General features: G+C 36.1%; 2 protein-coding genes across 3 annotated transcripts in view; both read left to right on the forward strand.

Moving 5' to 3' along the window:
• The first annotated feature begins 427 nt into the window (after positions 1–427).
• LOC132310259 (uncharacterized) lies at positions 428–1,006 on the forward strand. Its single transcript, XM_059808449.1, has one exon. It carries the CDS (start codon positions 473–475, stop codon positions 830–832), a length of 360 nt encoding a protein of 119 aa, XP_059664432.1. The 5' UTR covers positions 428–472; the 3' UTR covers positions 833–1,006.
• A 2,152-nt stretch (positions 1,007–3,158) lies between these two features.
• Positions 3,159–27,582, forward strand: part of LOC132307068 (alanine--tRNA ligase-like) — a 36,302-nt gene continuing 11,878 nt past the window's right edge. For both annotated transcript variants that reach the window (XM_059804727.1, XM_059804728.1), the window contains exons 1-9: positions 3,159–3,549; positions 6,204–6,442; positions 7,857–7,997; positions 18,899–19,045; positions 19,216–19,368; positions 20,382–20,511; positions 21,625–21,721; positions 21,928–22,048; positions 27,114–27,173. In XM_059804727.1, the coding sequence (XP_059660710.1) occupies positions 3,399–3,549; positions 6,204–6,442; positions 7,857–7,997; positions 18,899–19,045; positions 19,216–19,368; positions 20,382–20,511; positions 21,625–21,721; positions 21,928–22,048; positions 27,114–27,173 (1,239 nt within the window). In that variant the 5' untranslated portion in view covers positions 3,159–3,398. The remainder of the gene's footprint in view (positions 3,550–6,203; positions 6,443–7,856; positions 7,998–18,898; positions 19,046–19,215; positions 19,369–20,381; positions 20,512–21,624; positions 21,722–21,927; positions 22,049–27,113; positions 27,174–27,582) is intronic.

The following is a 27,582-nucleotide window of genomic DNA, read 5'->3' on the forward strand; positions in this document are numbered from 1 at the left end:
TAATTGTAATGATTGTAACTAATGATGATGACTTGTTTCATACTCCTAAAAAAAAAAGATATTCAAAAGATTAATTTGATTAAATTAAAAATTGTATTAAAATAACAAAAAACAAAAATTGTACTTCTCGTATTAAATAACCAAAAATTTAATAGAAAGAAAAAGCAATTGGGGAAATTATTGTAAAAAATATTTTAAAAATAAAAAATGATGGCAATGGTAATAACTTGCCCAACTGTCATAGTGACAATTTTCATTTTGTTATCATTATTATTATTTTATTATTTTTAAGTTACTCGTGTTACCTTCTCCCTTTCTGACCACTCCAACTACATAATATTACCTAAACAGCAAAGTCAAAGAGTGGTTGTATATCTATAATACTACTGTAATTCAGATCAAGCTCACTTCTCTTTTTTCTTCTACTACATCTTTCCAAAGCCCTAGTTCACCAATACTCCATCACATATAAATGCCTCTGTCCTTTGCTCACTCCATATTCCAACGACTCTCCGCTGTGCGGCCGCCACTGCTCTACGCCGCCATATGGACGGTTCTTCTGATGGCGATGGTGGCAGTGGCCTCGTTCGCAACCGAGATTTCTTTTGTCTCCGCCGTATCGCCGTCTTCATCCTTCTCGCGGTCTTGTAATGCAGGTGGATTATTCATCAGGATTCCGATGGACGTTCCCGGAGAGATGCTGTGCGTGCCGGCGAAGCTGGTGAAGAGGTCCGTGTTCGACTTTTTGGTGCCAACCATTTTCGCAGCTACGGTTGTGGCCGGTTCGGTTTGCGTCCTTCGATCCTTGTGCTTGTGGGAAGACTCAGTATGAGCAAATTATTATTATTATTATTATTTGTTTTTTTTTGTATGAGCAATTGAAATGGTCATTTCAAATAGTCAAAAATGATTTGCTACTTACTCCTTCTGGTCATAGCATTCGCGTGCACTGCACGTGATCTATAGTGTTTTACTACCGCACGTGGTCATAATTGTAAGCCTTGCATGCCGGATCTTATGGTGTGATCTTCATTGATGTATTGGTGCTTTCAATTATTTAATTTATCATGTTATTTAGTAGATCTCATAAAAAATTGTTGTAAGCCTAAGCTTTTCAGAGAGCTCAAGATGGTAAAAGAAACAAATTTATGCCGTTCGCAGACTTCGCAACTCAAATTTTAAATTAAATCGGTTCACTAAATTCTCTAATTGTCAAAGAAATGTCGAGAGGGCCCACAAAATCATATTCAACCTGATCATAAATTTTGGAGGGATCCAAATTCTCTGTAATGTAATCTGATCCAATTTTACAAATCTTAACATGAAATCAGTAATATTTCTTTTACTTTTCAAAATGGATGATCAGTATTTGAGTCTTTAAAAAAATAAAGTGAGGGATGTGTATTAGTTTTTTTTTTTTTTTCGCCAATAACCAAAAATGAATAAATAAATAAAATTAAAAGAAATATGAGTGTGAACTTAATTTTCATTCTCCTTGTGTGCCAACTATTTTAGAATGCCTATATTGTCTTTTTTTTTTTTTTGGTTAAAAGAATGCCTATATTGTTGGTTAGTGCTAAAAGTTCTTTTAAGTGATTATTATTTTCAAATAAAAAAGTAATTCCAACATAAAAAGTCTTTTAAATTAAATGTTATCAACAAAGTTATATTTTAGTGTGTTGTTGAGATTTTTATTTATTTTTGGGGAGACATATTTGCATTCCAATTTTAGTTTGCATTACAGACAATTCTAAGTATAACTTTACAAGTAATTAATTATTATTTTTTAAATGATAAAAATGTCCTTTTAGATTTCCTCTCATTATCTTTCATCTTTATTATTTTAGATTTCTTTTGACAAGACAAAAAATTAATTGAATAAATTTTTTTTACGGGACCAAGAAATAAAAATTTATGTTGAATAAATTGACTCTTTTGACCTGACCAAAAAAATAAAAAAGTAACCATTAAAAAAATGATATCTTTTGACATGAAAAAAAAAAAAATCTAACGAAAAAAAATTTATTGAAGAAATTATCTTTTTTGTCAAGATCCCCAAAATAAAAAATAAAAAAAAAATGAAAAGAAGAGGATTATTTATTTTATTTTTTTTGTCTATATTGAATAAATTATTTCTTTTGATAAGACCAAAAACAAAAAAAAAAAAAGTTTTTTTTATCTAATAAATTATTTCTTTTGATAGGACCCATAAAAAATTATATATTAAAAAAAAAGTTACCTCTTTTGATTGAAAAAAAGTAAACTTTGTTGAATAAATATCCCTTTCAATTGTAAAAAAAAAAAAAAAAAAAAAAAAAGTCATTATGTAATAAATTATTTCTTTTTACTATAAAAAAATAAATTATTAGTATAGAATAAATTATTTTCTTTGAGAGAAGATTGGAAAAAACAAATAGAAAGGAAAAAAATAGTAAATAAAGTAACAAAGGTAAAAAAAAGTTAAAGTTTTATAAGGGGCATTATAAATTAAGGGATAGTGCATTAATGAATTTAACGACCATCTTGTCAACGGAGAAAAGTGATTTTTTTTTTTTAAAAGAAAAGTGAACTTAGTCTCCCTATTTTTATTACTATTATTATTTATTCATTTAGATCGAAAAGTTATCTTATTAATTACTATTTTTTTTTTTTTTGGGTAAAAAAGGATATGCCGAATTCATAGGAAAAAAATCTTGGTAAGGCAAGAAAATATGATGTGTCATAGACTCATAGTAGATTTATAAAAAAAAATAAAAATTGGAGTAATTATTTTTAGCTCCACCAATATTTGATATTTTGTGTAAAAATATTTCTACCAAATAATCAAACCATGTATCATGCACAAGATCCACATAAGTTTTACTAACCTACAAAATCAACCATGTATCATGCACAATGCCCATATATTGATGTAGATGTGTAAATAAATGGTGCAAAATAAACAACAATTTTACTACTTAGAAATAGAAATGTTTTACATATTAAGTCTATTTTACATAAAAAAAAAGTATTTTAACACAGAAATTATAATTTTACATAAGATGATGGTGTGTTTTAACATGCTGCAGATTATAAAGTTTTACACTGATGCTCTAATGTAGTTTTAATTTTTTTTTTTTTCGGAAAGTAAAGCAATTGTATTTATAGAAGAAGGGAAAGTTGCAAACTTGCAAAAGAAAAGGAAAAACCACAGAGAGAGGGCAAAAGGAGTAGTTGCCAATAGTTCTTCACCTTCTGCTTGGTCAACTTATATAGTTGCGGTGGCCTCTTATCACTCTCATTCTGCTGGTACCATTTTTCGAGTGGCGGCGTTCTTGTTGTCACCGCGGAATCCGATTCCAATCGGCGTGGTTTCTCGCTGCCCTTGTTTTCGTTTCCATTCATCTTCTCCGGAGGAGATGGGTTCGCCGCAGGAGGCAGAGGCGGAGTGGCCGGCGACGAAGGTCAGAGACACCTTTATCAATTTCTTTGGAGAGAAGGCACACGTTAACTGGAATTCAAGCCCCGTTGTCCCTGTCAATGATCCCACTCTTCTCTTTGCCAATGCTGGTTTGTTTCATCATCATTATTTCTCTCTCTATATCTATATATATGCATGTGTCCGTCAATTTAGAAAAAAAGGAATCTGAGATGCAAACAAATATTCAAAAGTTCAAGTGACCGAGTAATTTGATTGAATATCACGATTTATGCCCTTTTTCATTTGATATTAATTTAATAGATTGCTTAGTTTTCCATCGGGACAGTTGCGAATTTTTTTTGTAAAGGTTTGTTATTATCGTTGAACTCACGCTACTCAAAGGGTGAACACTCCCACCTTGTTAGTTTCTCTAAATTATTCTTACATATTCTACTATTTTCTCCCTTTTTAGATATATTTGCTAACTCTGTCGGATATGTTTTCCATTCATGTAAATTTTTTCTTACTTAATAACTAGAGTTACGAATCTATTTAACCAATTTGATTTGGAAAAAGTAAATTCTCGAATTTAATTTTTTTATAAGACATGAAACAAAAATACCATTACAATCACAAAAATATAAGTATTAGAAAAAGATAGTTTTTTTTTTTTTTTTTTTTTTTTTTTTTTTTTTTTTTTTTTTTTTTTTTTTTTTTGGTAAATCTTATTGTAATAAAAAATAAAGAATAAGAAATATTTGCATTACCATACTGGTTTTTGATATAATTTCAAATACTTTCCATTAAAAATAATAATAATAATAATAATATTGATAGTAGTGTAATATATGATAAAATGTCCCTGTGTTGTGCATTCATGTTTTTTATTTTTTAAGTGGTGTTTGGCTAGATGGGAGCGAGAGCTATTATGAGTCAACTTGTGCAAATATGTGAAGGGAGTGATGAAAATATCAATATGTCTGTAATAAGAGCGTGTATCAATGTGATATGCAAGTAATTTGAGTATGACCACTTTGGAGTCGAAGGAAGTAAGATGGTGTAGTGGTAAATATAAACTTACTTAAAATGGAACTGTGTAAACTTCAAGGGCATGCCTGACTGCCGCTATTGGGGTTGGCCCAGGGCTGCTTATCCAATAAAAGGAAAAAAGAATGGTGGCAAAAGTGGTAATGAAGGTTGTGATGTTGGTGGCTTGTTTACATTTTCCACCTTAGGCCTCCAATTATATCGAGCTGGCCCTGCTCTTCCCCTTATAATTCTCCATGTTTCACGATGATAATCTATACTAAAAATTGGCCAGTAAGCCTTAATTGAAGTAGGGTGAGGTTTGGAATCTGAATGAAGAAATTCCGAGGTCGTGCCAACTGCCACGAAGATCTTAACAGCATTAGCTCCTCGATATGTGAAGGTAAGACTGCACACACATGACCCTGTTGGGCTCTGTAGTGGCGGTATCATCGTGCACTAGACTAGCCCCTTTTTGGTTGAGGAGAAAATTTGTGAAAAAGAATCTTAAAATTATATATATATAAATATATACTAGGTATTTCTTAAATTCAATTCAACCAGAACATTTCTTGGTAGTTCTAACATTTTATGGAAGATTGGATATTAGGGGCCAAAACTGAAGCAAATTGTTTATTAGTGACCATAATGTTTCAAAAAGATGGATAGCAAAAACTAAACATGATATCCTTTTTAGAGCCTGCTTCAAAACGTATTAAGTAAATACTCTTCTTCACTAATTAAAATAATAAACTATATATTATACATGAAAACAAATTCACTCTTGTATTTTAAACCTTAACTTGAAGGAGGCGAATAGGAGTCATCTTGAACAAACCGTAGTTGATTTTCTTAAAGATTGATCCTTCCTGCCTGTTTAAATGTTAACTTGAACATACCCAGACTTATTCTTCCACTCACCTCAAATGTTTTTTTCAGTCGGTCAAATTTTCTGATTTTAGCTACCAACTCGAGCAAGAATGTCTCTTGAGTATCGAGCATGGCATATATTACAATCAGTTGACCTGTTACAACTTTTTCCAATGTTATTTTCCCTTATGATTTTTTTAAAATCCGATAAGTAATGTTGGCTCGGTGTTCTTTTACATTGCTGCCGCCGAGTCACACATTGGGAGAAACATCAAAAGTATTTTATTCTTTCCATCAGCCTTTACCCATGAACATGCAAGGGTTGCAGTTGTCATGTAATCCGATAAAAAGCCCATATCAGTGACCATTTTGGTAAGCTACTTAGCTACAGGAGGGCTAAGTATCTAACATCAAATGCTAATATCTAACCAAGTGTTTATTAATATATCTAACCAAGTGTTTTCACAGAATTACCCTCAAATGCTCACTAATATGCTATTTTCTTTTAGGTTTGGTGAGTCTACATCTTTTTGTGACTTAATAGTCACTATAAAGCAATTTTCATTAAATTTGGTCACTAATATATAATTTTCCCAACACTACCAAACTGCAGCCGTCATCTTGCCATTATTCATTTGGTTATTAAGAAAATAAAAGAAATAAAAGACTCCACATTCCGCTTTTATTTTCTCAAAACTGTCTCATCAGTAGCCATGTTGATGGTTAAATGTTTCTCTTAGATTTTTGTGCATCATTTCTTATTTTATGATATTTTTAGGACATAAAGTTGAGTTTTTGTTTCAATATCTCGTTCTTATATAGATTCCTGTTGCACCTTTGTAGGATTATGTTATTCTATTTTTGAGTTGTAGGATTGTGTTAATGTGGACTTATTTGCATATGTTAGGTATGAATCAGTTCAAGCCTATCTTCTTAGGAACTGTTGATCCAAACACTCCCTTGAGTAAACTCACTCGTGCTTGCAACACCCAGAAGTGCATCCGAGCTGGTGGGAAACACAATGATCTTGATGATGTTGGGAAAGACACTTACCACCACACATTCTTTGAGATGCTTGGTAATTGGTCATTTGGGGATTATTTCAAAAGAGAAGCCATTGAATGGGCTTGGGAGCTTCTTACCAAGGCAAGTGAACGCATTACGTAGTCCCCTCAGGCTCCCCGAGTTTCAAGCTTTTATTTTTCTTTCAATTTCCCCCCTTTTCCCTATAATTTTACTTTTTGTATCCATCTGTTATGATATATTCTGTGCATGCTCATGTGTTTATTTCGTTAATGTATGTCATAAGTTATTTATTGTGTTTTTCCTTTGCTGCTATCTCTAGTTTGTATTGAAAAAATGAAAAAAAAAAAATCTTGTTCTTAGGTGTATTAGTGGTATACTTTGAAGGGTGTATCATGCATTAGTCAGCAAAAGAAAATTAACCAATTTGATATTCAAAATTACCGTCAATGTCTCATTCAAGTCTACCCAAAACGCATTATTTTTTCTGTTCGGGGTGCCCTACAAGCCTCTTTTGGGAATCTGTCGTAGACTTCTTGCCAGTGTGTAAATAAGCATGTGAATTAGCTTAGGAAGAAAACAAACAACCTTGTGAAGGGAGAATAAAAGTTAATTATTCATACACATGCTTGTGGACATAGCCTAGAGATTTATTCAGCAGATAAACCTATGTAAGTTGGCAATCGACGTGGTAAGTGAGCAATTATGATTCTATGTAGTCTAAATATAATTATAATATATCTTATCTGCAAGGGATGTTATACACTTTAACTTGGTGCTTGTACTTACATTGGATAGGATGGCAGATTAAAGTTGCTGTTTTTTTTTTTGTTAAGTTCTTAACCAGCTGTCTTGCTATGTTCGGTTTATGCAATTGATTCCTGCCCATCTTTGATAAGGTTGAATGGTTTTAAGATTTCATGCAATATTTGCATCTAAGTAGTGCTTTTAACTGTTCAAATACTCAGTGTTAATCTTTTATCCCTTAGATTAAGTTAGTATATATGCTGTACCATTATTAAAAAAAAAAAAAAATCATATGCTGTAGCACTTTATTGTCTAATTATGCTTTCACTTTTTTTCTTCTTCTTCTTTTTTTTTTTTTTTTTTTTTTCTCCTTTCCTGATAAGTAATTCTATGCTTTCACTTAATACTAAGGCTTCTGTTTATCCCGAAGTCTTGGTGAATGTGTAAGAATTAGGGTGTAAAGTTATTAACTTATTACGTTGGTGTTCAAATCTTTGCTCTGGAGTCATGAGCGTATTTGTTTTCAACAGAAAATGTGTTATGGTTAACAATGCATTTTTGATAATAGAAAAAAGTTCTCTCTGATTGGCTGAATCAAGAATGTGTTCTTGGAGAATGAATTGTCTGACTATGAAATAATGAGTATGACTTTGAGAACTCATCTTTTTGACTTCATGAAATTATAAGTATGACTTTTAAAGCTCATATATATCCTACATCTTTTATTTCACTCCAAATCAAATTGTGTTAAATACTTGAATGCATTGATTGATTGGTTATTGGCTTGCAGGTTTATAAACTGCAGGCTGATAGGATTTATGCCACCTATTTTGGTGGTGATGAGAAATCTGGCCTTGCTGCTGATGATGAAGCTAGAGGTATATGGCTCAAGTTTCTGCCTGATAATCACGTATTGCCTTTTGGTTGTAAGGTATGTCTTTTCTTCATTTTTTAGGTTTACATTTTTTTTGTGATGACAAGCATCCTTAAAGTTTTTGATGAATTCTATGTTATGAACATCATAAGGATGTATTTTCTGCATTAATGCTAGATGATTTTTTCTTTGAAAAGAATATATATTTATTTACTTTTAATTATAAAGAAGAATTATAACTAGAGAAGACCTATTTTCTACTGCGCCGCCCGGGGGGGGGGGGGGGGGGGGGGGGGGTTTGCGGCTGGGGAAGAAAGAAAGGGATAAAAAGGGGTCGCTTTATCATTGCTACTAGGATTTCTAGGATCACAGATATTTGCAATTTGTGTCGGCTTTTCTTATTGGTTACTAAGGGTTGCTTTGGAAATTTATGGCTTCATGTAGTTTGTGGATAAAGAAAGGAAAAAGGACAGGCTTATGGACCTGACTGATTACCGTTGAGTTTTGAACCATTTGGCTGATGATAGTGTTTATTGGTTGCAAAACTGTACTAATTTGCGATGTTTTTAAATGATAGGTATTGAGGACATGTGCACGCGATACTAGCGTCAGAATACTAGGATGAGAGACAAGTGAATTATAATGATAAAGTAGAAATATAAAAGAAGAAAAATGAGAGAATTGTGTAAAGGCTTAATGAGATTAATTACTCGTTCACAACTCTAGTATTTAAGATAAAAAGAGCACATGCTCATATTACAAGAAAGGAAACTGTGAAATTGCAAGGGCAGAGAGAGAGATGATACAGTGAGAGGGATAGACTAATGGAGGCGCAGTAGTCTCCTTACCCTTAAAAGAGTAAGAAATGTATATATATACAAATACAATAATGAAGAATTACAGAATGACCACCAACTATCCTTAATTACACTTTGACCCAATATATATATATATAAACATAAATATTCCAACACTCCCCCTCAAGCTGGAGAATATATATATCATATAATCCCAGCTCGGAGCATATAGTCCTTAACCGATTATGTCCTAATGCTTTGGTGAACATATTAGCTAGTTGATTTTCAAACTTTACAAATGGAGGAGAGATGCTCCCGCTTAATACTTTTTCCCGAATGAAGTGATAGTCAACTACAATATGTTTGGTCTTCTCATGGAATACAGGATTGGATGCAATGTGAACTGCCGTTTGGTTATCACAAAATATCCATGTCGACTCACTAGTGGTATGAGCCATTGCCCTGTACTCAGCTTCAGCACTAGACCCAGCTACAACCGTTTGTTTCTTACTTCTCCACATAACAAGATTCCCTCCTACAAATAGGGCTGCAAATGAGTCGAGCCGAGCCGAGCCGAGCTTGGGTCTGCTCGGGCTCGGCTCGTGATGAGCTCAAAAAATTGAGCTCAGGCTAGGGCTGGTCTTAATTTTAAAAGCTCTGGCTCGACTCGTTTAACAAAAATAAATAAAAATCAAACTCAAAATTAATTATAATCCACATGCAACAACAAACAATATGCACTATCATGGAAAAATGGCTCGACTTCCAGCCAATTATCAAATCAAAGCTACTTGTTTTTATAAGAGAAGTCTGAACTTACAATACTTATAATACAATTTCACAATTTCAGAATTAAAAGTATGATACGTAATACCTAAACATGAAAACACCAAAAACAAAATATGGTTTCTTACTGAAGGCAAAGATCAAGCCCCAATTTTCAGTGATGCCTTGAGACACAAAGAGAGAGCCCTACAGAAAGAATCGATGATGTTTTACTTCCACTGGACTTTGATCTTCATTGGACTCTTAGAAAGAATCAAAGAGAGGAAGAATGCACAGATGATATAATTCTTTTTATGTTTGCCCTCTGGTTTTTCGTTGGTCTCTGCCTCTCTTGGTCTTCACTTGCTCTTCACAATTTCATCTAATTGGTATAAACAATAAAGTGACTAACTACCTAGAGAATGCAAAAGAAATGAAAAGAATAGAAAAAAGGGTAAAAAGTGATAGAAATTGATGACGTGTACGTGTCAACACTTAGAGAATGAAGGAGATTGTGAAGAGATAATGTTTACATTATTTTATTTATTTTAGTTCTTAAGTTATAATAAAATTAAAGATCTGAGTATATATATATATATAATATCTAATATATGTATTTATATAACGAGCCGAGCCTTGTTCATGAACATTAACGAGCCTAAACGAGCTCGTGTTCACTAGCTTATATGAGCCGAGCCCAATGTTGCTTAGGCTCGGCTCGTTTATTAAACGAGCCTATAAATTGGGCTCGAGCTGGGCTCGTTTACTTAACGAACGAGCCCGAGCCGAGCCCTTAGCTAGCCGAGCTCGAGCTGTTCATGAACAGCTCGGTTCATTTGCAGCCCTACCTACAAATGTGCAATAGCCCGTAGTAGACAGCGTCTGTAAAACTTTCCACATTAAGATGACCATTAGATTTATATAGCAATCCAATACTTGGAGCTTACTTGAGATATCGAATTAATAATTCGAAGAACAGCATTCCAATGTGGTACTCTAGGAGCACGCATGAACTGACTTAAAACACTAACTGCATATGAGATGTCAGGTCGGGTGATAGTGAGATAAATTAATTTCCCAATTAGATGTCGATATCTGCCATGGTCGTCAAATAAATCACCCTCATCAGGCAATAGTTTTATATTTGGATCCATAGGAGCATAGCAGGGCAACTACCTTACATACCTGTTTCTTCTAATAAGTCTGGCACATATTTCCTTTGGATAAGCTTATACCTTGGATCTAGCAACCTCAATACCCAAGAAATATTTGAGTTCGCCTAAATTCTTAACGTGGAACCGATTCTGTAAGAACAATTTCAACTTTGCGATGCCGTCAGAATTATCAACTTTTATAACAATATCATCTACATATACCACAAGAAATATAAAGCCAGTTCTAGTGTGCTGGTGAAATACCGAATGATCTGTCTGGCATATGTGAAGGCCGAAGGAAAGCGCCGCCTCGGAGAATTTCCAAACCAAGCCCTTGGAGATTGTTTCGTTCCGTATATGGCCTTCTTAAGGCGACATCAGCATAACGAGACTCCCCCTGAGCAATAAATCCAGGTGGTTGCTCCATATAAACCTCTTCATGTAAGTCACCATGCAAGAAGGCATTTTTCACATCTAATTGAAACAACGGCCAATGACAATTGGCGGCAATGGAAATAAGGATTCGGATAGAAGAAATCTTCGCAACATGGGAAAAAGTCTCATTATAATCAATACCATAGGTTTAGGTGTATTCCTTTGCAACAAGGCGAGCCTTCAACCGCTCAACAGACCCATAATGAAGATATTTGACAGTGTATACCCACTTACAACCAACCGGTTTGGAACCGGGAGATAAGGGAACAAGGTCCCATGTCCCATTATGATAAAGAGCATCCATTTCGTTTATCATGGCTTTGCACCAATTTGTATTAGACAGAGCATCCTGCACAGTCTTCGGAATAACAGTTGCAAATAATGTGGATAAAAAACAAGAAAAGGAGGGCGATACACTGTTATAAGAGACAAAGTTAGAAACGGGATGTTCAGTGACACAAGAACGAATACCTTTACGCAGCGTAATAGGAAGATCATTAGTAGCAGTAGGAGCCTCAATAGAAGTAGACAATTGGGGGGGTGCAACTTGTGGTCATCGATTATACACTTGAAGTGGTTGTGGCACTTGAAGTGGTTGTGGTGGGTCACAGTCTGATGAATGTGACACAATAGGCAATGAAAGCAACAACTCGGTGTCTAAAGACGAACCACGTGAAGAGAAATAAAGAGTGTCCTTAAAAAAGGTAACGTCCATGCACACAAAAACACTCTGAGTGCTAGGATCCCAAACATTTATAACCTTTTTGAGTCCGAGGGTACCCAATAAAGACACAATGGCACGAGGAGACAATTTATCAGTGCCAGGACGTAATATGTGTACAAAAGCGCACACACCCAAAAACACGAGGAGTAACTACAAATAACGGTCGAGTAGGAAAAACAAAAGAATAAGGGCATTTCAATTAAGATCCGAAGATGGCATACGATTAATTAAATAGCACGCAGTTAAAACAATATCGCCCCAAAATGGTTTTGGAAGATGCATATGGATCATTAAAGTTCGAGCTATTTCAATTAAATGCCTATTTTTCCGTTCTGCTACGCCATTTTGTTGAGGAGTACAAGAAGTTTGGTGCAAAATACCACGAGAATCACAAAGACATATTCCATAGCATTATTAGATTGTAAATTTTTTATAACACAGCCAAACTGGAACTCAATTTCTTTAAAAAATAATTCAAATATGGAAAAAAGTTCAGACCGGCCTTTCATTAAAAACAACCAAGTCATCTTGAATAGTCATCAACAAAGGTAACAAAATATGAAAAACCTGAATTACTAACATGACGCACAGGACCCCAAATGTCAGTATGTATCAATTCAAATAAAGAAGACCGGCGATTCTCAATACAAGGAGGAAAAGACACTCTATGGTGCTTTCTCAATTAACACGACTCACAGTCTAAAGAAGACACCGACTTAAGAAAAGGCATGGTAGACTTCAAGTACTTCAATGCCACTGGTGTACAGAAACCAGTGAATGGAAAACCACCTCACTAGTAGACGATTCGCAATCCAAGTAATAGAGGCCATTCTTTTTAATGCCACCACTAATTGTCTTCTTCGTTTTGAGGTCCTGAAAGACACAAAAGGAAGGATAAAAGGTCACATAACAATTGAGTGCTTGAGTCAGTTGACTCACATATAATAAATTAAAAGGAAATTGTGGAACCAATTGAATAGAAGATAATGAGATGGAAGTAGTAAGTTTAACTGTGCCCTGACCAATAATGGGATGAGTTCTACCATCTGTTAAAGTAACAAAAGATGTGGAGCTAGACGTATGAAAATTAGAAAATATAGACTCATTACCCGTTAGATGAGTAGAGGCCCCAAAGTCAAGAACCCAAGGGGAGCATGAACTCTGTACATCTAAAAAACATGTAATATTACCTGATTGGGCAAAGGTAACAACATTGGCAGACTTATGATGTGCTTGGTTGACCAAGGCACTGAACTTGGCTCGAGATAGTGTGACGTTGTCATTAGGCAATACAGAAGCCTTAGGAGGTGGATTGTCGTGGCCAAGAGAGGGGTGAGAACAAGTAGTGGCAGAGGCAGTACTTCCACAACCACAGCGACCGCGACCTCTATCAGGATCACCATTATCAACATGTGTAATAAAAGGTTTAATTCCCACAAGTTCAGTGGCAGCAGGGATTGAAGAGTTTGACATGATGAACTGTGGATCGAGAAAAAAAAAACCATACTATCCCGAGAAGAAAAAAAACAAAGTGCACCTGTCTAAAGAGAAGAACAGAGAAATGCTGCTTGGAACTGGCTCTGCTGGATCCTCAAGAAGAAACGGGTCAATCCAGAAACGGGTCTACAAAATCAGGTTGAACCAGAACCAGATCTCTGCAAACCTAGTTTTAGTAAACCAAGGTCGGGATAGCTTCACATCCGTAGCCAAACACCACACTTCTTCTTCACTGTCAACGCCGACGAGGACCACAATCTGCTGCCGACAACAAACAAACAAGGATCCGAGGTGCAGAATGGAGAATCGAGACCGTCGTAAGGCGCAGCCCCAACCATAAATCAATTAATAGCCAAGGGACGACGGTGAAGCCTATGCCAATTTTTAGGCTACAATAAAGAACCACACTCAGTGTCAAACAAAGCCACCGACCACAAAATTAGACACAACGGAAAGGTCGTCGGTGGGCTACACAACATAGTCGATCTCTGCAAACTTCAAATTTGCATATTGCAAACTCCTCGCGGAAAGTTTAGAAATGGTCGTCGTTGAAGAAAAAAAAGGTCCAAGAATGGCCGGATTAACGACGCACGACGATCTCTTCTCGAGCTAGTACACACCCTAGCACCGTGGTAGCAACGTCAATGGCCGGATCGACGCTTTGATACCATGTGAAATTGCAAGAGCTGAGAGAGAGATGATACAGTGAGAGGGATAGACTGATGGAGGTGCAGTAGTCTCCTTACCCTTAAAAGAGTAAGAAACGTATATATATACAAATACAATAATGACAAATTACAGAATGACCACCAACTATCCTTAATTACGCTTTTACCATATATATATATATATATATATATATATATAAACATAAATATTCCAACAGAAACTAAATCAAATCTAAATCAAATCACAACATATTCTAAAGCATATTCTATGGCATATTCTATAACATAATCAAATCTCTGCTAATATAGTAAGTTATTCCATAATTTGTGGCTGTCATATCTTTGCTAACACTCCCCCCAAGTTGGTGCGTGGGTAGTTGAGACACCCAACTTGGACAATGCATCAAACACAATCTATAAGTGTCGATCAACTAATCAAAGTGTCTCCTCAGACCATAAACAATTAACCATGTCTCCTCAGACCATAAACAACCAACAATGTCTCCTCAGACCGTAAACAACCAACAATGTCTCCTCAGACCATTTCTCTTCATAAACATGTTTAAAACATGTAGATGGAAGAATTAACAATGTCTCCTCAGACCATTCCCCTCCATACACATGTTTAAACAATGTAGATGAAAGAATCAGCAACGTCTCTTCAGACTATAAAAAAGAAACAACTATGTATCCTCATACCATTTCTGAATGGGTGGTGCCAAACTCGCAACGCCCTCATTGAGGTCGGACCACCCTGCCTACCCAACACCTCCCAGATGGGCAATGTCACCTTAGACCATTCCCAAATGGGTGGTCGAACCACCTTGGCTCTGATACCAAGTAGAAATATAAAAAGAAGAAAAATGAGAGAATTGTGTAAAGGCTTAATGAGATTAATCACTCATTCACAGCTCTAGTATTTATAGATAAAAAGAGCACATGCTCATATTATAAGAAATGAAACTAAATCAAATCACAATATATTCTAAAGCATATTCTATGGCATAATCAAATCTCTGCTAATATGGTAAGTCATTCCATCATTTGTGGCTGTTATATCTCTGCTAACAGATAATAAGTTATATGAATGCCTTTTTATCCATAGTTTTGCATCGGTTATGGATAAACTTCTTGAAAGAAACTAGGAGATCTTCATTATGTATGTTGGTTATAGAATGTTGGACGTTTAATAAGAGTATACATTCAAAACACGAGTCTCTACAAAATCAGATTTTTAGGTGGATGACTGGCAAGAAAAAGAAAAGATAGTATAAGAAACATGTGCTTTTTTATTTTTATAAATAAGATTGTATTAAAAAGCGTTCAAAAGGGAAACACATCCCTCAAGAATTGCACGAGGCCAAATAGGCCTTCTAAACTCTCAGAGAGTCCAAAAAATATACTATCTCCTCTAAATGTCTATGATTTCTCCCTAGAACCTAACAAAAAAGAGTAGTAATAATAGAGAACTTAAGCACATTAATAGCCCAATAGGAGTCTCCTTTTCTTCAAAGGATCTCCTGTTTCTTTCTAGACATAAACACCACCAGACGCACAAAGGCATAACCCTCCAAACAACCTGGACTTGGGCCTCACTATACAACCTCTCCAAGCCTCAACAAAACCTCTGGAGGACCTGGGCATAACCCACTGTCCACTGACCCCTGACCCCAGAAAAACCAAACATCAAGTCTCAACAGTTCCTGGCCACAGAACAATGCAAAAAGAGGTGATCAACCGTCTCCTCATCTTTAAGGCACATGCTCCAACAATTGACCACAACCTGATTCCTCCTCTTCAAGTTATTCTGGGTCAAGATCTTCCCCAAGACTGATGGCCAAGCAAAGAAAGCCACCTTTAAAGGGGCTTTGAAACGCCAAACAGCCTTCCATGGGAAAGGATCCCTTGGAAGGGGCTTGGAATGCCAAACAGCCTTCAATGGGAAAGGATCCCTTAGCACCTCTATGATACATCTATAGAGAGACCGAACATCAAAGCTACCCTGTGATGCGGGGACCCACACCCAGGAGTCAGAAACTCTGCCCTTGATCTCCTAACGGTACAACTCCTCCAAAAGGCCAATGGCATTCTCGATCTCCTAATCGTGAAAGCGCCTCGTGAAACGAACATCCAAAAACCTTCTCTCACCATCAAGCCGATAGCAGTCAACCACCATGGCATGTCTATCCATGGCAATCCTGGAAAGACAAGCGAAAGTGAGAGCAAGAGGGGGATCGCCACACCAAACGTCCTCCCAAAAACCTATCCCCCTACTATCCCCGAGTCGAAATATGATGTGTTTGGAAATTTCATCCCACCCCTTCCGAATGGATTCCCAAACCCAAACTCCACATGGAATCTGCACCTCAAGGGAGCTCCAACCTCCTCTCCCCTCCCTGAATCTACTCACAGCGACCCTCCTTCATAGCCTGTGCATCTCCACCCCAAATCTCCATAACCACTTCCCCAAAAGAGTCTTATTGATAGGCGCCAATCTTCTGATTCCCAAATCTGCAATCCGGATCGGACTTCACACCTGGTCCTAGCGAACCAAATGACACTTGAACTGCTCCCCCAAACCCCGCGAAAGAAAATTCTGTTGCAACCTCTTATAATGGATGAATTTAATTGAGGACGGGGCTCTTGATAGAGCTATTTGGAGAAGGGTTCATTTAGCGAATCACTAGTGGTTCGGTTTTTGGCTTTTGAGTTGAGTTTTACGTACGAACCACTAAAGATTTTGGCACTGTTTGGCAGCACACCCTTAAAGTACTTATTGGCTTTTATTAGGGGTGGCAATATTTGACACGACACGAGATAAAAGGGTTTGGATTTGGGCTAATCGTGTTCGTGTCATAATCATGTTGACACGGATTGACCCGCTAACTAAACATGTCGTGTTCGTGTTTGACCCTATAAATACGATTATGACACAAATAACCCGATTAACTAAACGTGTCAGATAAACTTGTTGTGTTCATGTAAAAAAATGACCCATTTAGCTAAACGTATAGAATAAAATTGTCGTGTTTGTGTCAAAAATGACTTAAACGTGTCTTTTTGTGTCATGTCAATTCTTTATCCAAATATTAAACAGGTTATGCGTGTCGTGTCGTGTAGTAATTGTGTCGTGTTTGTGTCAAGGGTAGACACGATTAATAATCGTGTCGTGTTCGTGTCGACCCTAATCGAATCGAACACGACACGCTAACATGAATTGCCACCCCTAGCTTTTATTAAGCAAAAAAAATGAAAATTTACAAAGCGTAATAAATGAAATTGGATGATGCCTTAAGCTTCTTGTATTTGTATCTTGCATTTTATGCGGTATGGTTTATGTGTTTATTTATTTTTGCTCTCTATTCTTTAATTGAATTATATTTCCGCATTTTGAATATAATTGTCAGACCTTAAAAATCAGTTTTTGTTAGTTAAAATTGGACAAGAAGTATTCACCCCCTCTAGATCTATTTTGGGCATTCTGCATTTTGATGCATCAGAGCCTGGAGGAACAATCTTACATTTTTCAGTTCTTTTTGTACATAAAATGTTTTTTTTTTTTTTTTTTTGGTAAGTAAAGAAATAGAATGAAAACTTTGTACATAAAATGTTTTAACTAGTGATTGGCCTAGTTTGTTTATTTTTATTTTTATTTATTTATTTATTTATTTTTGGTGTGCAAGGCAATGACTTGTTTAAGAATGACTTTTTTTTTTTTTTTCCTTTCCTTTTGTGAGGATATTTTATGACCACACATCCTTTCTGGTTCTAAATGGTAAGGATTTGTAACTTAACTGAAAAAACTGATGGTTGTGAGCATCATCCAACTTGGGATTGCCTACTGCTCTAGGACTTTTAATCTGTCACTCGAACTGCATGCCAGAGTTCTTATACAGACAGATTGCTTTTGACTTTGCACATCAATCTTCCTCATACTTTTTAAGAAAATATTTACTTCTGATCAAGCACAAATGATTACAAATTATAAACAATTTTTGCTGTAGCAGATGCTAGAGAAACTGCATGCCACAGTCCTTATACGGACAGATTGCTTTTGGCTCTGCATGTCGTTCTTCCTCATACGTTATCTTTTTAAGAAAATATTTGCTTTTGAACAAGCACAAATGAATTACAAATTAAAACAAAATTTTCTGTATCAGATGCTAGATAATCGAATTTGGCATTTATGTCATCTAATTGTTCTCTTTATCTTTTTCACATAATGAAACTGAAATTATCAACACAGGAGGGCCATGGAAACATAAGCACTGAATAGGATGAACAAATGATTCAATTACTTATTTAGGGAATTGTTCTGGCTCATCTGTTCACATTGAAACAGCAAAATACTTGGAAAATTTATTATAATTCTATTATATGACAGTATTGTCCTTTCTGTTCTGTAAAGTGCCTTGTAAACGCAAATCACAAGGAAAGTATAAATTCTTGTCCATTAACATTTTATGCAGATATCTATTGATGTTGGTAGATATGTAGATGTGTGTGTGTTGATAAGTTGATATATGGCTAATACTTCAATTATAACGTCAATACAAAAATAGTGAGGATCTTGATGGCACTTTGGTAATGTCGTAAGCTATGTCATTAGGTATGAGTTGAAATATTTATTTGCATTCCCCAAGATTTAAGATATATCAATAAATATTTTTGACAAGTTGTAGAGAACATCTTAATAAATATATTAGCATGCCGTTGGATGTTAAAACATATACAGCCACTAAGGTCCCTCACCTCGTTTGTCCATTATATTCATATATGACATCCTTATTCTACTATGATGTTGGCATCTCTATTTTTTCCCTTCTCTTTTTTGCCCTTTTTTTTTGGTATACACATGCTATATTGAGCTAATATACGTTTATTGCTATTGCTTTGTCCCTTTTGTAACTTTGAACAGGACAACTTTTGGGAGATGGGTGATACTGGACCTTGTGGACCGTGCACTGAAATACATTATGACCGAATTGGGAACCGTGACGCTGCATCATTGGTTAACAATGATGACCCTACATGCATTGAGATATGGAACCTTGTATTTATCCAGGTATAACTTTCACCAATCTTGTTCAATGGCTCTTCATTCATTATGTTTATCATGTGAGTTGTCAACATTGCTTTTGCTGTAGTTGCATATTGCATCTTGTCGTTTTGTCCAGCTGAATAGTTTGCTATCAGTTTGGCGAACTGTTTACATTGGTTTGTTGTTTCCTGCAGTTTAACAGGGAAGGTGATGGTTCACTAAAACCTCTGCCTGCTAAACATGTTGATACTGGATTGGGTTTTGAAAGATTAACTTCTATTCTCCAGAACAAGATGAGCAATTATGATACTGATGTGTTCTTACCCATCTTTGATGCTATCCAACAGGTAAGATCATTATGCGATGAATATCTTTTAATGGGTAATATTAGATAGAAGAGTTGCTTTCAGACGACAATGGCCCTTTTGGAGTCTGGTTGTTCTGCTTGTTCTTATGTGAATGGTACAGGCCTGGTTTTTCTAAAGGTAGTAGTAATGTTAATTTGCCTTTTTGTGTGTGTCTGCGTGCGCATGTGCATGTGCTACTGCCTTGGAGGTGATTCTGACTCGATAATTTGGGAGGAAGTGTAAAACTGATTGCCATCTAAAGCTTACAGAGAGACCACTAATCACCTTCTTCATTGGCTGATGGTGTAAGAGTGTTTGTATTTTTCCTTTTTTGTTTTGAGGGGCTTGAGTTATGGATCAAGTTTTTGAGTCTCATTAAGTGTTGGGCTGATGGTTCTGTTAGTATTTTTGTTTATCCAGTTTGGCGGGCTGCACCTTCATGTTGCATGTGGGGGTGTGGCGGTACTGAAACGTGTGTGCTTTTGAGGATGCAGAAATGCTTATTCATTAAGAAGCTATTATTGGATAATTTTCATTTTGAATTTATTCAGTTCCCAAATTCTAAATATTGTTTTATACTTTTTTTCTTGGGCGAGTCTTATGAAAGGGGAGTATTGGCCTTTTGTCTGTATCAAGAACATACTCTCTAGAACAAATAAACCAAAGTTTGGTGTGTTCTGTATCCAAAGGATGGCTTCACACTTGCACACTCTTGTTTGATGATCGAGGTAATGCAGATGGAGGTTTATTTATTTTTTAATTTTTTTATGGACATAGTAGAAAGGAATCAAAGGACAGCTTACTAAAATGGCACTGGTCTTAAAAAATTTAACTGGTCCTCACCCTGGTTCTGTCCAGAATCATCATATTTTACATGCGATATCTCTGTTCTGGAAGCTCCTCTTTGTTGGAAAAATAGTAAATTACTAAATTATGTGTCCAATTGCTCTTCAATTTTCTAAATGAACTGCTATGCCCCTCTACATTTATATATTTTTTCATTTCTTCGGTAGGCAACTGGAGCTCAACCATATTCGGGTAAAGTTGGAGAAGATGATGTTGATAAAGTTGACATGGCGTACAGGGTTGTTGCTGACCACATCAGAACTCTTTCATTTGCTATTGCTGATGGTTCTTGTCCAGGTGGAGTGCCAGAAACTTGGACATTGGTTCTGCCTTTTGATGTTTGATTTTTTACATACGGGCCTTTTTTAACCTTTAATTTCAGTAAGATGTGTCCTCCACCTCTTCAAAGGGTAGGTTGAGAATTGGGGCAGGTGTGGAAGTATATTTACCCATCAAAAAAAAAGAGAGATGGATTTTTATCTGTAGTTTTAATGAAGTATGGATTCTTTTACCCCATTAAGTAAGTGTAGTGTAGACTTTATTAATGGGACATTTGTTTTATTTTTTGTTCTGTTTTGTCCTCTTTTCTTTGTTAGTGGTGGTTTTGCTCGCTCGTCTTTCTTTTGATTCTTTTTGGAGTTTGGCTATAAAGAAAGAAATCACTTTGACTTTCCTCTTTTCTTGTTTCTCGCTGGAATGCTTTACTTTGACAGCCATAATATTCCCTTTTCTCTTTTGAGGTTCCTTTTAGGCTTTGGACTGTGGAGGTGTAATGTGATGGAGGCATATAAACTGTGATTGGTTACCAAATCTGTTAAACGCATTGAACTTTTACAGGCTTTTTGTGTTGGTTATTATGCTTCTTTGATTTTTCTTCTTATGAAAGTGATATAGGGCAACATACTGTTGGGTAATACAGCCTTTCACACTTCTTATTTGTCTCCTTATTTTGTTGCCTTCTGGAAGATTTAATGTTTAGTTCTTTAATTTTAATACAATGAAGAATGAAAGTACTTTCAATTCTTTCTAAGGTAGCCAAGCTTTAACATCATCTAGTTGTCGTGTTGGGTCTACTTCTAGATATTTAGCAGTCTTCATCCTTCATTTGAAATGCTGATATTCTCTTGAACATTAGTATTACATGTTCCTTTCTAAATGGGGAGTTTATTTTTTTTCTTTGTTTTCTCTACCTGCCTTGAAACCTTGACCTCTGTGGCTAGGGATTTATATTTATTTTTAAGGCATTTTTGTTGTACTGGTTCTTAATCTCTTTATGCAGCCACTTTGTGCAAAATATGACAAAGACTAGGTCTTTATTGGTTGGCTAACAATGTGCAATGGGCTTTTGTTTGATTATCTATTTAAATCTGTGTTTAAGTGGAACTCTTGATCATCATACTTGCTGTGTAGGCAATGAGGGGCGTGAATATGTTCTGAGGCGTATTCTTCGCCGTGCTGTACGTTATGGGACTGAAGTCCTTAAAGCTCAGCAAGGATTCTTCAGTGGGTAGGAATGACAAATTTGCCTGCATCTTATGATTATTCACTGTATATTTATCTGTTATAGTTTTGTGCTGTGATTTTTAGTTGTGTTATTTTTCTTGTATAAAAAATTATCTTAGGGGCAATTTGGATATTTAAGTTTACATCTGTTATTCCTAATACCCATATATCATTTTGATGCTGTTTTGTTAATAATTATGTGGAAAGCAGGCTTGTAAACATTGTGGTGAAGGTGATGGGTGATGTTTTTCCAGAGCTGAAACAACATGAATTGCACATCAGGGACACAATTGCAGACGAGGAAGCAAGTTTTGGCAGGACCTTGCTTTATGTAAGCTTGAATCTTGTATCTAAAATTATCATATATTATGCTGGGCAGTCGTAATCTTATATGCTGTGCTGTTCTTAAACAATGAAATGCTTCAGAAAATTTCAGTTGCAGACATAATCAGTCAGGGGTTGAGTCAGTTAGTGGAATAATTTATCAAAAAATGTTGAGACTACCCTTAAGTGAGGTAAAATGACTTAAATGACCTTATTAGTATAACAAATGACCATTTCAACTAATTTTATTTGGACAAGACTACTCTGGCTTATATTAACACGAAGTACTCAGGTTTTCTCCTCTCTGATTTTCAGAAAATCTCACCTATCCTCTCTATCGCGCTCTGGTTTTCTCCTCTTTCCCTATCTGGTTTATACACTTTGATTGTTGAAGAGCCTTCATCACATGAAATCAATTGAACAACTAACCAAATCTTAACAAACTACCCAATAAAATGCCCGACTAAAAAAAAAAAACCCTTTCTTAATTACCAAAACCATATTTTTTAAAGAGGAAAAAAAAAATTTCCCTACCAAAATCATATTTCCAATTGATAAGATTTTAACACTTAGTTTTTTTTTTTACCAAGAAGAAATGTTATTCAAGAGGATTATTTTATTTTGAAGACATGCATCTACAATGGCATCCCAAAACCCTCTCTTACCAGAATGACCAATAAGAACGATTCTTTAACCCTAAATCCTCTCTCTTAGCTGAACACTTTCACAGTGATGCTCACATACCTTCAATGATCTCTAAACATCTTTCAACGATGGCATATTCAGTGTCAAAAAACAACTATCTACCGTGCTAAGTTTTTTAGATCAAGCATTTTGGTGCTTTGATAGTAGAGGAGGAATTTGAATTGCCCTCTGAGATGGTTTCGTGCTGATATACAGGTAGTAGTAGCGGTAGAGCAAACACGCAATACACAGAGAATACATTAGCTTTAGGAAGGCAGAAAGTTAATTTGGCTCTCTTTTGATGACATCAGCCAACACATGCGTTTCAGAAGTTTTTTAGTGAGGGTAGAACGGTACTTTCACTGCTGCTGTTAAGTGAACTAACGAGATTCTCTGACTGGGTGTCACAGTGAATATTGAAATAGTTTCATTCATGGATAATTTGGACAAACCTCGGTGGAGGTCAGGGTAGCTCACCCTATTATATAATTCTTTAGAACCAGGGAGGTCAGGGTAATTTACCCTATTATATAATTCTTTTTTCTAATTTAGATCTTTTCAAAATGAACCTCTTTTGCTGGCAGAGACCTTTTGTGTGAAGTTAAAGTTTGTGTCTTATAAACCTTCGTTTGATGTTTAGTTTTGGACTTTTAAGTTTATTAAATTTCTTTGCATTAATGTTTAGGTTCTGGATTTAGTTTCGTAAATTTTGGATTTGAGAACTGCCATAATATACAAAAACTTGTTCTGAAATTATTAATCGAGAATGAAGATAGAAGTAAAATAAATGCATGGAAGAGGAGAATGAAGAGAACAAGAGAATTCAGAAAGAGATACAACCTAATTGAAATGGGGGAAACAATTTGCTAAAGGTGCATAGATTCACTTAGACAGCTGTGTCTCTGCTTTCACCAATTCTCCCCAGCTAATTGGCTGGCGGAAGTTTAAAATGATTTTTCTATGTTGTCTCTTGAATACACTCTAAATCTTGCTTGGGTTGTCAAGAGATTGCTCACCATATTTTTCTTCACTGTAGCCAATGGATGAAGTTTATAAGGGTTTAGAATCGACGGGTGGTAGATGTTAATAGGATGATGTAAGGCTAATAGTCAAAGACTCCGGAGATCTTTCATCTCGCTGAAGAAAGAGGCCCAAGTTGTGGTGTGAGATGAACTTTTTGTGCAACCACGTCACCAGTGTTGTTAAAGGCGCGCCTAGGCTTGAGGCGCAAGTCTATTGCCTTTGTCATCCCAGGCACACTGATGTTTACTAGGCGTGCGCCTTGGTTGGGCCTCGTCCTATTTGTCAGGTGCGCCTCACTATTTTTTTCAAATGATTATTCTATTTCTTAAGCCAAAAAGAGTACTTTTGGCAACTTAATAACCAAATAAGATAGCCTAAGCGAATGAGAGAAGGAACTTTTGTTCAAAAGAATAAACAAATAAGAAAGCCCAAGAGTCAAAGCGTCAAATAAACATAGAAAGAGTGAGACCGTGAGACCAACAACGAAGCCATAATTGTAGAGATGAACGACGAAGCCAAGTCAGTTCTTTCTTCTTCTTCTTCTCTCTCTTTTCCTCTACTCTCTTGTCATCTTTGTTTACTTCTTTCTCTTCGTCTTGTTCTCTTCTCTCTCTGTCCTTTTTTTTTGGGCTCTGTTTTTCTCTCCTCCTTCTTCTTTAACACTTTCTCTTCTCACTCACTTCTCTCTCTTTATCTACTTTTGTCTTTGCATCTTTTTTTTAAAAATTTTTTTGGGGATCTTTTTTTTTTTTTTTTTTTGTTAATAGATTTATTTGTTTTTGTACTCTGTTTTGCCTTTCAAAAAAACAAATTCTGTTTTGCCTTTCAAAATAAAAAATTTGTGCTATGTTTTATGGTTCTTGAATGCTTATATGGTTGATGGATTTACTTTTTTATATTTGATATTAATTTTTAGAATCTTGATATGATTTTTTTTTTTGTTAAGTAGAATATTGATATGACTTATGAGATTGAATGCTTTTATGTTGTTTAAAATTTCAATTGTGCGCCTCACTTCACTCGGGCGCACGCCTCGCGCCTAAGCTCCAAAGGACCTCTAGCGCCCGGGTGCACCTTGAGCCTTTAATAACACTGCATGTCACAAATCTAATGCTTTTTTTTTATATGGAAGATTAAAAATTGGATGAAAAGGGAGGAGCCTCTCTTTCTTGTTGTTTGGTTAAGGTATTGATTGATTTGACCGCTATACCTGTGAATAGCAAAGAAAATTTAAATTTGTATGGGAAAAAAAGTGAAGTAGCGAAACCTGCACAGAGAGTGAGAGGCTCCCTCCTTCCTTTCCCTCTCCCTATCCCCCACGAAATTTGTGGAGCTCCTTCTTTCATTTTTCCCCCTCCACCCCAAGCACACTATAAATATCTTCAAGTACCTTGTGGTATTTTTCGCCCCAAATAATTTATTAGGTGCATACAATGTAGTAGGATTGGGGTGGTGCATTTTTTTCATGATTGCTATTTGTCATTCTAAGTTGGCTGCTCAGGTATAAAGTGAGAGAAGAGAATGTTGTATTATGGCCTCCCTTTGCATTTGATGTTCATTGTTGTCTGAGGCCATTGGAGACGCATGCGGAGAGTCTATGTCAGTCAAAGTCAATGGTACGGTGGAGGCATGGGAGAAACTTGCTGGAGGTGGTTGTGTTTGAGGGGCCAAGAAGATTCTGGATTGTGCCATGTGGGGACAGTCTGAGAAAGGCCCAACATTAGTAAGAAATGGAAAATAGCTGAGTTGGAAAATCCACTTGCATCTAGGGTAACATATGCTGAGGATCTACAAGCTTTAAGAGAGTTTGGTTGGATTTGTTGGAAGCCCAAGCTATGGCCTAATAGAGGCACAACCCAAGAATTGGGTCATTTCAATAGGCCAACCTACCATGAGATTAAGGATTATGCTATATATGATTTCGCTGACCTAGTCATGGGCCCAACCTAAGAAGTAAGATACAAGGATTCACTTAGACGGAGAAAGGGAAGTGGCCGATTGAATTTTTTTTGATGGATTAGGTCAGAGAAAGGATTTTAAAGGGCCAAGACTAGCCTCCTGGGGTCTAGGCTGCTAATCAGCAGCCGGGCTTAGGTTCAATATAGCAAATGGACTTGAAAATAGAAGGCCAGCGGTGGGCAATCCTAGTACCTCAGCACCAGTTATTCCCGAGCTAACCCAGACCAATTTATTTTGATGGAGAAAGCCAAGTTCATTTGATCTGGGATGTCTATGGACTCACATACTGCAACTAGAGTTGGAGAAGCATCCAAGGCGGATGAAGATCAGTTGCAACAGAGGCAGCAGGAAGAAGACAACGTAGGGTGCTGTGCAGTCATCCAGATAAGCCCATTCAGAAGAATTCAGGGGTAAAGATAGAGCTGCCAATCTGAATGGGAGGTGATTATGAAAGGGGGTGGAATTGGCAGGTATGGACTCTGCCAGTGGCTTTAGGGGAGGGTCAGGATGAGTTCTTCTATCCTCCTTACTGCCGATGTGAGGTTGCTAGGAGAAATGGTGCATGTTTTCAGAACAAGGAGGTGACGTCTTCAGAACAAGGTACTGAGGTCGTTTGATGGTGACACTTCAACTAAGATGGAGATAGAGAATACAGAATGAGGTTAGTGCCATAGAGGAGATTGGAGGATGAATAGCTTGAAGCATCTACCACTTCCGACATAAAGGAAGCTCCAGTTGCAGCCTCAATCTTCTTGAGCTGAGTGGGAGTCTTAATGGGAGTTTCTAGGAGTTAATTGCAGCGGTTAGATGGCAAGCTCAGAGAGGTTGCAGGGAGTGCAAGCCTTTAAGTTGCTGGCACTTATTTTTATCCTGTAGATGGCCTAGTAGAGGGAACCAGTGGTGTTGGATGGGATTTCTTAGAATATCCTGCATCATTAAGAACTTGATTTTTCTTTTATGGAGGAAGGGCATACTTGAAATTGAGCTCTTTGCAATGTGTATTGATGCCTGGCTAAACAACAAAAAGTGTCAGCAGTTTACAACAATTGTTTCTAGGCATTGTTAATGCTCGGATGGTTTGTTTAATTGATTGTATTAAATAATCCATAAAACTCCATCAAAAAATTATCCCTCTGAATTTTAGAAAGTCGCCGCTTCTAGATTTAATTGATTAAATCACTTAATCTAGAAGTGAAAAGGATCAAATATATGTATGTGCATATATAATTCTCTTTCTTCTTTGTTACTTCCTCATGGGTTGGTTACCTGAAGTTTGCTTTTCCGATGTGAGACTTTTTGTTCTTAACTTTGTGTAAATACTGTTTACCTGTCTTGTAAGGGATCTTGTTGGTAACTACAGAACATTTCTTAATTATTAATTGGATTTATTTGTCACCTGTCTTCAGGGAATTGAAAAATTTAAGAGGGCTGCTCAAGATGTCCAGGGGAAGATATTCAGCGGACAGGCAAGTATATAGTTTTTAAATTTCTTTGCTTCTGTACATTCAATATTAGTTATCAAAGAACAAAAAGGAAAAAAAAAAATGGGAAGGAAATATTTTCTTTCTCACCAAACATTCAGTGTCTGTGCTTTTATTCTATCGTATGCTAAGCATTCTACCATGCAATAATTCAAAATTTGGTTTCAGTTTGCATCAATTTTTGCATTAGATTTTCTGCTAGTGGATTTCATATAAGATTCATTTAACTATGCATTTACTTTTATGAGATGTGCATTTGTTAATGCCAAGTAGAATTACAATGATGCAACAGCATTAGTTTCCCTTTCTATGAGACAGCATGCACACATTGCTATTCCAGTTGTCATGCAGTTTTCTTAATCCAGCCTTAGCCTCTAAAATAGTGCCATATAAG

This window comes from Cornus florida, unplaced genomic scaffold (assembly GCF_030987335.1).
Source record: "Cornus florida cultivar Cherokee Brave unplaced genomic scaffold, ASM3098733v1 CherokeeBrave_3.0.0_Hap2_Chr05, whole genome shotgun sequence".
NCBI classification, from domain to species: Eukaryota; Viridiplantae; Streptophyta; class Magnoliopsida; order Cornales; family Cornaceae; genus Cornus; species Cornus florida.

Bases quoted from the DNA above. Each gene is read 5' to 3' on its own strand.
- LOC132310259 (XM_059808449.1), top strand. From the start codon at position 473: ATGCCTCTGTCCTTTGCTCACTCCATATTCCAACGACTCTCCGCTGTG.